Consider the following 13,446-nt stretch of genomic DNA (forward strand, 5'->3'; position numbering starts at 1 on the left):
CATCAGTGCCTAGCTGGCAATTTCACTACACACACAAGGACCTGTACCAACCCTGGTAGAAAATCTCATATAGTTAAATGTTGGCAGCTTCTGTCAATTGGAATTAATCTGGCTGATTACAGAGCATTTATTCAAACCAAATTATCTGTCGTACCCTGAACATCGCGAACAAACAAGTAAAATAAGAGAGTCTGCATCTTAAATTGTTGATATCTTCAAATTAATAGCTAATCTGAATAAACCATCAATAGAGCCAGTATCCTATCAATTCATTATGTGCTCTGATATTCCCCTCATGTTTAATTGATATTTTAGTTAAACATTATACAAAGTACAGGCCTTTATTGGAAGCATTGAAAATATATCTGCAGCTTACAGCCTGCCAACAAGGAGACTTAATTTATTTTGCAGCTTTTGGAAAGAAACACAGTGAGCCTTTAAATTCCAACTACATAAGCGATTGCAAAGCTGCTTGACTTGTCAGGAAGAAAATAATGGGTGCCCTTACTTCCTGCATATTTGACATTCACATATATAAACTATATACTACCAAGCAGAATGAAGGATTTTCTTAAGCCTTTAATCTTTCATTTCAATAAACATAGGATATGAGAACTGGCTAGTTGGCAGCCTGTTCGTCAGTTATCTGCCTAGTGACTCATCACTGCAGTGCCCTTTCTTACAATCCCTTTTGCAGATTGCCTTGGGCAGTATTTTAATCAAATGGGCTTTTAGACCATATTCCTTTATAACTTCTCTCATTTTGAAAGCCACTAATAAATGCATATTTCTTGAAAATTGGAGCAGATGGCTGCAATCCCGTTATTACACTGTTTCATAATTAAGCATTTCATACAAGAGAATTCAAAACAATGAGCTGAAATTGCCCAGCACCATCCATCTAATTGGTTTGCATGTCAGCATAACATTGCTCATGAAGGGCTGATTAGGCTCTCACACTGACTAAAAATATTGATCAGTGGAAGAAATTTTCACATCGTTAGTCACAATGCTTGTTACAAAAATCTAATTATTCTGAGTAAAAAAATGAAAACTAAGGCAATTTATCCTCCAAAATGACAACATAAAGCATTGAGCTTTGAAATGCAATTGTGTTTATTAAACAGAGAGTAAGGTTATTCACAAATTTGTGAAGTCCATTATTTGTTGGATTTGCCAAAAGTAAAGGTTGTGGTTACGCATGAATCAACACATTAAGAATTTGGTTTTACTCCCTAAATAAATACCATCCAGTCCTGCAGCATACTATGTTCATTGTTGCATTTTAGTTTGATGCTATTAAGTTGATTTTAGTACATGTCCAACTGTTAAACAGTTTGAGAGTATCTGTTTACCCTCAAAGTCCATTCCCCTGGTTCTTCTTTACTCTTCACCAATTTGTTTTTCATTTGTTGATGTGTTTTCTATCATCTATTAATTGAGTTCACTTTATTTGGTTCATAGCTCACGCAGAAGGAAACACTCGTCACTTTATTTGATAACAGGACCTGGGCCAAGCAAGGCATTGCTGAAGAATTTGACTACATTGGGATTTCGGAAGCCTGGAAACATCCTCGAGCAAATGTCTTTGTAACCTTAGTAATTTTCATCCTAATGAAGGTAGGTCACAAATATTGTCTACCTAAATGTGTACATTGACACACCAACCATGGCACTGTTTCCTTACATGAAATAACAAAAGCACTGTTTAATCTTTAGCAGTTAGTCCCTTGGGTAGTATCCCTGCTTCCAAGCTAGAAACTCCGGGATTTGATGACCAAACCAGTTGTGTATCAGCTTGGAAGCCATTCCAACAGATCCCAATGGTGGCATGTTGCGGCAGTAGAAATTCCTGGTCATCCATGTGCTGGAAAGAAATTGGACCCTCTGGAATCCCTATCCATAGCTCCTTTTTGTAACATACATGTAAAAATGTGTGTTGCCACAGCAGCTCACACTCCTTGGGCAATCAGTTGACTCAGTTGTCTCTGTGGCAAGTGTAGTTTAGATTGATGGCAGAGGCCTGTGGTTTGCACCCTTTTCTGCTTGGGTTGGAGTTGGTCCCTAGCTCCTGCTACTTGTGATGGAGATTGTGTCTCTGACTGAGCGTTAGTTTCAATACATTTGGATCAAAACCTGGGCATTAATTTCATGGATGTATTTGCCATTAATTTTCAGGTGTTATTGTAAAAGCCAAATGGTCTACTTTTCCTTATTGTTGTTCTGTTTCTCAGCCCTTCCATTGTTTATTTTCCAAATCTTTAAGTTTCATTGGTTCAGGAAATACCCTATTGAATGCTCTCCTGGTCTGTCATCTGCTGAGTCTCTCAGGAAGTTTGTAAAACAAAATTGTTTGATTTGAGAGGAGCAAGAGAAGTTTAACAAATGACAGAGACATTAGATATGTCTCATTGCAGAAAAAATCCAGCTGATTAACAAACATTCACAATATTCAGCTTCCTGTTTTAGTTTTTATTTTTATTTTTAATTCTCATTTCAAGTCACATTTATAGTCTCTAACTTGAAAAGAATCTTATTTTAAAAGACATTAAAGTCTGCACAAATACATATTCAACGTCATTTAAAGTTGGAAATGCATGTAGGAAGGATTATTTGGAATTCTGTTTTGTATATACATGCAACACTGAATTCAAAAACAAGGAAAGTATGCTTGATTTGTGCCAGTCATTGGTTGAAACGTTGTATGCATTTGTTGGAATCCTACTTTCTAAAAGGATTGAGAATAATAGGAAGAGCACAGTAATCATGCACTAAACTGGACTAGATATAAACGAATTTAGTTACAATGATAGGGTTGAAAAATTGAGTTTTACATTGAAACAGCAAAAATTATCAATGGAACTTGAAGAGACTTTCAAACTATTAAAAGGCTTTTGAATAAAACATAAAATATTGTTTCAACTAACGGGAGGAACAGTAATGAGGGATACAGATATCCTAAGAAAGTCAATGGAAGAGAAAATGATGGCATGTGCCTTCTCTCTCTCTTCCCTAGCTGTCTCTCACCTTTGGTGGTCTGCATTGCCCTTAACGGGCTTTGCATGTAAATTATTCGGTTGGAAAATATAGCTGATCTACTGATGGTGGTTAAGAGATGATTTGGTACTCTTAAATACAAGTGAATTTTTGTTTCAAATCCACTTCACCAAGAATACTTCTGGATATATTTAAAAAAAAGGAATGAAAATGATGGCCAGGTTGTCCAATTTGCAGATGTCTTGAGAGCAAACATATGACCCTTGACACGCACGTGCGCACACACTCCTACTAACCTACCTATACATTCAATGTTTCACTCATTCACTTAGAACACACTGAAAAGTTGTTTAAATATCCCAAAGCTTTGCAGCATAAAATGGAATGAATGTGTACCAAAATAAGGCTGTTGGAATCTCCTTTCTGATTTCATCAGTATTGGAGTATGTAATCCCCTACACATTTCAAATTTACTTTGAGGGAATTGAGCCAATTGGTTCAACTTTCTGAATGTTGAGTGCAAGATTTAGCCATCCACTTCCAAATTGTAGAAAAAGGGTTTCTTGAGCTTTGATTCCCCCACCCCCCCCCCCCCCTCCAAAATCCCAGGTCAGAATGAGTTTTATTAGTGCTGTTTTTGCAGATGTTATTCATGAACCTACTGCCCATGCTCAATGAACTAAACTTGCACCTGTTTATCATCAGTGAAGTTGCTCTGGATCCACATCCATTAATGACAAACTCATATTGGTTGCACTTAGAAAGATGTTTGTATGAAAGCTGTCAGGTCGCACAAATAAATAAAGGTCAGCATACTTGATGTTTCAGCAGTAGTAAGTCCATGGCTTCAATTAGATAGTTCAAATTATTTGTGTCCTTAATGCACAAAAATAGCAATCCATTTCTTTGTGCCAAGATTTGTAGGTGAAATTGCAGCACTGAATTAAAGATTTTTTTTAAAAAACACCCTTAAGCTAATGTTTTCTTTAAAAACAGAAACTGAGTCATAAATTAGGATTTCTTTGGCAACAAAACAATTTGAGAATAGTGCAAACTGGCCAACAGAAAGATCAGTGAAGTAAGCGAAAGCATTAGCTAATTACCTGCAGAATGAATAGTGATGTGTTGTGTTTTTGTATGTCAAAGACACTGTGGGTTCTATTTTAATGCTATTGCTCTAGGTATCCTGTGGTATTTCAGATAGAAATTAGCTCGTTTCAGCGCGTTTGAAAATCATTCACCATCTCCAGTATACTGAAAAGGAAAACAATGACCAATGCTTCAGTAAATGAAAATGGGAAAAGTCTGAGTTTTCTCAGCAGTTTACAATGTAGAAAATGTCCCTGCACAATTTGTTAATTGTAAACGATGACCATATTCCCACTGACTATTGAGTGACAGCTCCCTACTCAAAAACAAAATGAATGTTGAGTACATTTGGAAAACTTACTGTTTTATCTCCTCAATGCCAATTTCCACAACAAGTTTAAATACAGGCCCATGCACAATGTTCAGGATAGTCTCATACTGGCATAGTTTTAGCTTAATTTACCATAGTCAAGTACCTAAATGCCTTGGATTAAATTTTCAGGTCATCCCAAATTTGGGAACAGGGTTTGGCACTGCAAAAATACTGGTGCCAAGTGGATAATCAGCTTCACCGTGAGATCCCAGAGATGGGAAACATTGGGATATTTGACCCAATTAAATCCAATTAAAATTGTTAAAAATGTTTTGGAGCTTGGCAGGGCTAAAGTTGCAATTTATCTGTCCCTTTAGAACCTGGCCAACTGAAGTCAAGTGGGCATAGAGAGGATGACTGCCCAGGGCATCACCCCTTGAGGGCAAAAAAAGATGTAAGAGCAATTGTTAAAGGTGATTTCAGGGAGAGTGAGTCTTTTACAACTAGTATTTGAATGTGGTCAGCAGCAATCTGGGATTGCAGGGGCAGAAACACAAGTAGCAATGTCAACTGTGTGGTCACCTACCCAGAAGGAAGACTTTGTCTGGAAGTAGGAGCTCTGGGCCCCATTGCAATGAGGCAAAACACCCTCTGCCAGAAGGCCAGAACCTCAGGCATCAGGGAAACATGGCAAAGTGATGGGAGGCAGGTAGACAACAGAGGTCAAACCCTCCACACAGGATCAACTGCTGAAGACAGAACTAACTTGAGGTGTCTGAGACCCAGTGTCACAGATCAGTGTGACTGTCCTGGCAGATGGTCACAGAGATCTGTGCCCTTGAGGCAGGAAATCTGGTATTTCAGAGAACCTGATGCCAAGCAACAAGTCCACACCGACCCTCCGAAGAGTATCCCACCCAGTCCCACTGCCCTACCCTATTACTCTACATTTCCCCTGACTAATGCACCTAACCCTTCACATCCCTGAACACTGGGCAATTTAGCATTGTCAATTCACTGCACATCTTTGGACTGTGGGAGGAAACCAGACCACCCAGAAGAAACCCACACAAACATGGGGAAATCCACACAAACTCCATACAGACAGTTGCCCTCGGCTGGAATCGAACCCGGGTCCCTGGCACTGTGGGGCAGCAGTGCTAAACACTGAGCCACCATGCCACCCCAATGGCAGAACCTCAGCCCCATGTGTTTACCGTGATAAAGATGGTTCCTTTATCCAGAAACAGCAGACTTTTGTTTTTTATGGGGATTTCAGAATCTGCAGCTCAGTTCAGTGCTTTGCATGCTCTTGTATAGGCTTATTTTGCAGAAGCTTATTTCTGTGCCCAAACTGTTGGTTTCTTGGACTGATCGTCACTGTGCCATTGATTTTCTGAGCTTTCCTCTGCTGCCTTTTGGACTTGTCTCTGCTCTTGATTTCCTGGCTCTTGAACACCAATCACCAAATCTATTGCACCACTGTTTCCCTAGATCAGATTTTCCTTAATATCTACCTCTGCACTCTTGAAAATAAAGTTTTCGATTAGCCAAAGTCTTCTAACTGTACTTTGGGAAGGCCAAAGCCATTGTTTATGGCACAATCACAATCTCTGCTTTTTTACTGATTACACGCATCATTTGCTCAGGCTGAAGTAAAACATACAAAAGCATGACATTCTTTTCAACCCCGACACCATTCCCAACCATCAAGGAGATCACCGAAGTAAGACTGTGGCTGTAGGAGATCTCAAATGAAAATACAAATTGTTGGCGAAACTCAGTAGGTCTGGCAGCATCTGTGGGGGGGAAAAAAGCATTCTGTTGAAGAATCTTTGGACTTGAAGCGTTAACTCTGCTTTCTTCCCACAGGTGCTGCCAGACCTGCTGAGTTTTGCCAGCAATTTTTAGTTTTGTTTCAGAAGATCCCTTATATTCCTTCTATTCTATCAACATCACCTGCCTCTACCTATATTGCCCTGTAGTACAATGCAATTTTCGAACATGATTCCTCTAATGTCCTCTTTGCCAACCTTTTGTATGCCTTTCCTCAAACTCCACTAGTTCAAAACTAAACTGGCCATGCTTTGTCCAGCATTAAATCTGACTTGTGCATCACTCGTGTCTTTGCTGGATTACATTTGCTCTTTACCTCAGTGCATTAAAGTCATCTATCGAGACTGGCCACACCGTATTTCTGTAGTCCATTAGAATTTATACTTATCCTGTACCATATCTTTTTGTGCATGTCCTCCTTTGTTTGTTCAATCTTGGTGCCAGAGCCTTGAACAGCCTCAGCACTTCTCTAGGATTTTGCCTGTCAATCCCTCCAGTCTCCAAAATTACTAACCATCTTTAAAATGTTCTCCAACATTCACTTTTTAAATCAAATCGTGTTAACCTGTCTGAAGGTTAGTTATCCATTTTGTTGATTTCTTCCCTTCTCCTGTATAAAGCATCCTAATATTTTGTACAGAAGGCACTAAGCAAATTTAAATTAGTAGTTAATGTTAGGACAAATGAGTTGGAGGTAGCAGTGTAATTGGAGATTGAGATCATAGGTGCTGGAATCCAAAATAAATCTGTGCTGATATAAAAGATGCACAGTACAATCAAAACATTCCAAACCTCCTGTTAAATGATGCTTTCTTATGTAATTTGTTTTTGTTTTACTATCTAAAGTTTGACTATTAAGAAGTATGCAACTATTGGGCTTTCTGAGATGAGTAATGCTGTTTTACAGCAACTGTTTTCTCCTGCCGACATGATTAATCAAACTTCGTACAATATAATGTTTTAAATGTATATCAACAAAATGACCAGCAGCCTCCAGTTACACAAATTATTCCATGGATTATTACTTCAGTGATTGATAGTAATTTGGTGTGTGAGATTACCCTCCAGCTGCTAGACTGGTTTACATATTGAAAAAAAGTTTGTATGTTATAAGAAAGGAAATTAATCTTGAATCTTAACTATAGTTTTGAGTCAGTTTTCCATGGCTTTGAAATTGTCTATTTATTCATCAGCATTGACTTGGTTCAGGCTCCTCTTTGTGTACTTTGGAGTATTTTGAGGACTTAAATGTCCTCCCTAAAATAAAGCTAATTATAAATGCCCCTGAATAACTGTGCTTCATACTGACGTCAACCACAGCAGGATTATAACTGCCTAATTATTGCAGTCCTGGTATGAATACTCTGTCAGATTTTGGAGCGTGTGCTCTACAGATAGAGCATGTAATTAGACAGGGTTTGAAGCATGGTACAATGAATGCAAGTAACTTATCACATGTTCAGGGTACTATTAACTGCAAGAGGTGAAGTGCATACAGAAGGGCAATATACCTGTGCAAAGCAATATATACATACATTAAGAAAGTCAAAATAACTCATTGTTGTGTTAACAAAGATATTCCTTGCAGATGCAATGCAGAAAAATGACACCCAACTGCTTAGGAAGTGTGTCATAGAGTCATAGAGATGTACAGCACGGAAACAGACCCTTCGGTCCTACTCGTCCATGCTGACCCAATCTAGTCCCTCGTGTCAGCACCTGGCCCATATCCCTCCAAACCCTTCCTATTCATATACCCACCCAGATGACTTTTAAATGTTGCAATTGCACTAGGCTCCACCACTTCCTCTGGTAGCTCATTTCATACACGTTTTACCTTCTGAGTGAAAAAGTTGCCTCTTAGGTCTCTTTTATATCTTTCCCCTCTCACCCTAAACCTATGCCCTCTAGTTCTGGACTCTCCCACCCCAGGGAAAAGACTTTGTCTATTTATCCTATCTATGTCCCTCACGATTTTATAAAGTTCTATAAGGTCACCCCTCAGCTTCTGAGGCTCCAGGGAAAACAGCCCCAGCCTATTCAACGTCTCCCTATAGCTCAAATCCTCCAACCCTGGCAATATCCTTGTTAATCTTTTCTGAACCCTTTCATTTGTACCATTCAAATTTCATTTGCAAACAATAGGTTACAATGTACATTTTCATAGTTATTTGCCTTATCTCTACAAAATATATATATATAAAACATTCATCAAGGAGGAAATAAAATATACAGGAGCTTAAGGAAAAGCACACACCGAGATAAAGAATAAAACTATAAAAATTGTTACCTAAAGTTTGATCATTTTGCATTTTGAGGAGCACCTTGAAGAACAAGAACGTATGGGAGTGTAGGTTGAAATTTCACAGTGTGAGGCCTCAGTGGTTGAAGATACAGTGGCCCTGGCAAGGAGAAGGGAGTGGATGCCCAAAGACCAGAATCAGAGATATGCAGAGTTTAGAGGATTGCAGCACTGAAGGGAATAAAATACAAGGAAGATAATTTAAATTTTGAGTTTTTGTGAGCTCTAGAGACTAACAAACTGTAATTAAGACAGGTTAAGACAGATAGCTTGATGTCTTTTTGTGGGGAAGGTTTTAGACTCTATCATTAAGGAAGATATATTGGGCACTTGGCAAAATTTAAGGTAATTTGAAAATACCAAGATGATTTTGTGAAAAGGAAATTAAAACTAATTAATTTATTGGAGTTCTTTGAAGTATTAACATGACTGTGGGTAAGAGAAAGTCTCTTGATATACTCTACTTGGATTTCCAGGAAGCATTGAACAAGGTGCCACCTAAAAGGTTATTGCACAAAGTGGAGCATGACGTAGGAATAACACACCAGCATGGATTATAGACTGGATGACTGGCAGAAGACAGATTGTGCTTGAATGAGTCTCTTTTTTTTCTGATTTGATAACTAGGATCTATGCTGGGGCTACAACATTTTATAGTTTATATCAAAACTTGGATGAGGGTAGTGAAGGTATGGTGGCTAAATTCACAATTGACATATTTTGTGAAGATATTATAAGGGGATTTCAGATTGGTTTGAGTTAAGTGAGTGGACAGAAGGAATATAATGTGAGGAAATGTGAAATTGTTCACTTTGGCAAAAAGATAATAAAAACAGAATATTGCTTAAATGGAGAATGACTGAAGAATTCTGAGGTGAGAGAGATCTAGCCCATCAGTGCATTTATCAGAAAATAGCAAGTAATTAAGAAAGTTAATAGAATACCGTTCTTTATTATCAGTTGCTTACTTTTGCAGAAAGAATGAAAAATCAGAATTTTCCTTAAATGAAGGATGACTGTGGAGTTCTGGGATGTAGTGAGATTTAAGTATTCTAGTTTCTGAGTCACAAGAGGTTGGTATGAATGTACATTACAATCTTTTTACAAGAGGTATTGAATCTGGTGAGACATTAGTGAAAGCATATCTCAACACTGTACACTGTTCTGGCTTCCTTATTTAAGGAAAGGTGTGAATGTATTGGAGGGGATTCAGAGGAGCTTTATTAGACTAATAGCTGGAATGAATGGGTTATCTTATGAAGATATGTTGGACAGATGGGTCTTTTTCCCACCAGAGATTGAGTGAGTGAGGGATGATTTGATTGAAGCACGTAATATTTTGAATGGTGTTGACAAGGTGTATGCAGAAAGAATGTTTACTATTTAGGTAAATGCAGAACCAGGGAGAACGGTTTAAAATTGGGGTTGCCCTCTAAAGCCAGAGATGAGGAGAAATTCTTCTCTGCTGTGTAAATCTGAAACTCTTCGGAAGGTGGAATCATTGAACATTTATAAGATGTATGATAAATGGATTTTTGTTAGCAAAAGAATCAAAGCTTATTTGGTACAGATGGGAATGTGAAATTCAATACACAAGTTGATCAGCCATCAATGGTGGAGCAGGTTTGAGAGGCCAAATGGCCTAGTTTTGCTCCTTATGAGTGTGTGTGGTGAACTAGTTCATGCTTAAGTGATAAAGACTGGAGGTTGGTGATGACAGTCTTGAGGTGAAAAAAAACTTTCAGTAAGAGTTGTGTGGGTATGTGGGGTGGGGGGAGGTGTGTTTGTGTAAATAATTTCCTAATCCACTTGCAACGGATGGGGTGTATTTATCTATTGTAGTGAAATTCTGCTGTTTATCTTTATTCACAATTTTTACTCTGTCTGACTTTCCTGAATCTTGAGAAGCCATGCAGCTAAACTAAGATGGGAGAAATCCGGATCAAAAGGCCAGTGCCTTCTATTTTTCCTGCAGGATCAAGCATACTACCTGGCTAACACTCCAACATAATCCGTACATCCTATCCACCACTTCCCACTTCTCTAAGCTTCCATTTCTCCACCTCCCGGGGATCAGCTCACCTCCCCCAACCTTGGAACCCCTCACTGAGTCTCACATGTCACTGTGTTAGTAATCCACAGCACGTGAGGAAATCCCATTTTCCAGGTTTCCTAAGTTCTACCTACACTGTATTCCCCACCCAATGCTCGGTATCCTAAAAAGTTACCATTCTCCCAATGCTAGGTATCCTAAAAAGTTACCATTCTCCCAAATAACACAGTCAAAGAATTTAGTCCCAGGAGCAAGCTTATGGCTTTTAGTGGACGCAATTGCACCTCTGAACCAGAAGGTGCAAGATTCAGACATTTTCCAGAACTCTGGGTCTGAGTTTGGAGTTAATGTCCAGTGGCATATTCACATTTGATGGCTGTGACCTGGGGAATAATTAGATTAGATTAGATTACTTACAGTGTGGAAACAGGCCCTTCGGCCCAACAAGTCCACACCGACTCGCTGAAGCGCAACCCACCCAGACCCATTCCCCTACATTTACCCCTCCCCCTAACACTACGGGCAACTTAGCATGGTCAATTCACCTAACCTGCACATTTTTGGACTGTGGGAGGAAACCGGAGCACCCGGAGGAAACCCACGCAGACACTGGGAGAATGTGCAAACTCCACACAGTCAGTCGCCTGAGGCGGGAATTGAACCTGGGTCTCCGGCGCTATGAGACAGCAGTACTAACCACTGTGCCACCGTGCCGCCCAGAGAGAGGATATTAAAACATGAAAATAATTTTTTAAAAATAATGCTTATACTGCCTTGCCATATTCCAGTTGTAGTTATGCAGCTCAAGGATTCCTTTCAACAAACAAGAATTTCCCACAGGTCATTAACTATTTATGTGTTTCAGATGGAAAGAAACACTTGACTGCTAATAACAAGTTGTGAGCCAGTTACAGCTGAGTGTATTGCAAAAGCAGTCGAAGTTAGCAGATGCCTGGACTGCCCCTGTGTTGTCCAGTAAAACATATTTCCTCCTGACTCAACCAACAGTCTTTTTGTTTAAAGTAATTTAGAGAGCCTTGTTGTTCTCTTCACTGCCTTAAGTGGTAGCACGGCTAATTGAGGAGCCTTGTTAACTCCCAAAACTGCATCAAAACCCAGGCCTTAAAATGCAGAGTTGCCAGAAACAAGATAGGAAATTGAGGTATTCAGTTCTAACTGAGCCCCTCTTTGTACCTAATGATCAGGGAGCGTTTTGATATGCTCCCTGTGTAATCTGTCAAATTCTAAATGTTAAGTTTGCTGCATGAAAAGCTTCAGAGATGAGAAATGCTTTGACTCAGAGAGGTTGTGATTGTGATCACCTTAACCAGTAGTCTGTAGCTTTACAATTACTTAAACAAAGCAAGTAATTTTGTGAGCCTGTCATGGAGAAAATTATTGTCCATTTGTCCATCTTTTTCTATTCCTCCAGTTCCACTTGGCACAGAAGGTAACACCACAGAAAAATCTGAATCAGCTTTTAGTTTAATTCTGTTCTGTTCACTTCTTCGACAAGGAATGCCATTATTTAAAAAAAAGTCTGTGTTGCATGAAAAATGAATTTTAGCTATACCACTAAGTACTGTTTATATAGTTTCTATTTTTCAGTTATTGTATGTAATACCAGAATGAACAGTAAGTTCTGTGCAGTTTATTTTTAAAAATGTCAAAAACTGACAATTGGTTCATCCCTTCTGGTATTATCTGTTGGATGAATTCTACACATTCTGCAAGTGAACCAGTAAGCTTTATGCTAGCTCCCACTATATTCTGATGAACTGTTGTGATAACTTTATAACAAATAATCCTGTTAATGGTTGTCATCTATTTCCTAAAGCATGCTAGGCACATTCATTATATGAAGAGAATTCAGTTCCAGTAACATGTTGTAAAGCCTAAATGCATTTGGTAAATTAGGAAGTGTTGAATTTAACACTGAATTTATGAGAGATATGAAGGGTGGAATCTTGTAGGTGTGTGAGCCACTTGGACTATGGCGAGATGTGAGGCAGAATCAGATGAGAAATCTGGCAAGGCATCAGGAACATTTCACTTCTCTTTCTGCTTTTGTCAGGTGGTGAGTTGCCAATTAAGCGAGGCTATTGTTTGTTAAATGCCTTGTTGATAGTCCAACTTGTTTCATTAATATTCAGCTCCCTATCTTTTCAAATGTGTCAAGAAAACTTGACATGGAAATCAGAGCAGGTACCTAACGAATTCAGCTTGCTGTGTGTTCCAAAGGGCCTCCATGTTCTGTGTGAGCAAACTGTATTGCAGAGCATGATCCACGGATACCCAACCACATTGCAGCCTTGGAGATTGAAATTTGGCATTTGCCAACCCTTCATAACCATCATAGCGCCTTCCTGAGACACGAGATGTTCTGGAAGCAGGGTGCACTGGCAACTAGCATTGAAAGGCTGCGGAAGGAGCCCTATGTATGCAGGGACAGGGTCCAACTTAAGGATTGGACCGAGCTGCATTTCAGGCCGGGTCACTTGCTGTCTGAATACTCATTGACTTAATACCTTTCTACATGCTGCTAGCATTCATGCCTTTCCTTCCTCACAGTCACATGACCAGGCAGTCTTGCTGGTCAAGAGTCCTTCATCAAGGAGGCAGACATCTTGCTGAGTTCAATGTCAATCTCGCACGGCACCATGTGCCAGAGGCAAACACACACAGCATGTAAGACAATAGGTGGAAGTGGGTACTGCAGATGCTGGAGATTAGATTCAAGATTAGTGTGGTGCTGGAAAAGCACAGCAGATCAGGCAGCATCTGAGGAGCAGGAAAATTGACGTTTCTGGCAAAAGCCCTTCATCAGTTTCTGATGAAGGGCTTTTGCCCGAAACA

The 13,446-nt window shown here is 39.3% G+C and overlaps 1 protein-coding gene across 2 annotated transcripts in view; it reads left to right on the top strand.

Moving 5' to 3' along the window:
- Positions 1-13,446, top strand: part of clcn2c (chloride channel 2c) — a 611,909-nt gene that overhangs the window by 401,717 nt on the left and 196,746 nt on the right. For both annotated transcript variants that reach the window (XM_043702310.1, XM_043702311.1), the window contains one exon: positions 1,465-1,620. In XM_043702310.1, coding sequence (XP_043558245.1) covers positions 1,465-1,620 — 156 coding nt within the window. The remainder of the gene's footprint in view (positions 1-1,464; positions 1,621-13,446) is intronic.

Source organism: Chiloscyllium plagiosum, chromosome 13, assembly GCF_004010195.1.
Source record: "Chiloscyllium plagiosum isolate BGI_BamShark_2017 chromosome 13, ASM401019v2, whole genome shotgun sequence".
In the NCBI taxonomy this organism is placed as follows: Eukaryota; Metazoa; Chordata; class Chondrichthyes; order Orectolobiformes; family Hemiscylliidae; genus Chiloscyllium; species Chiloscyllium plagiosum.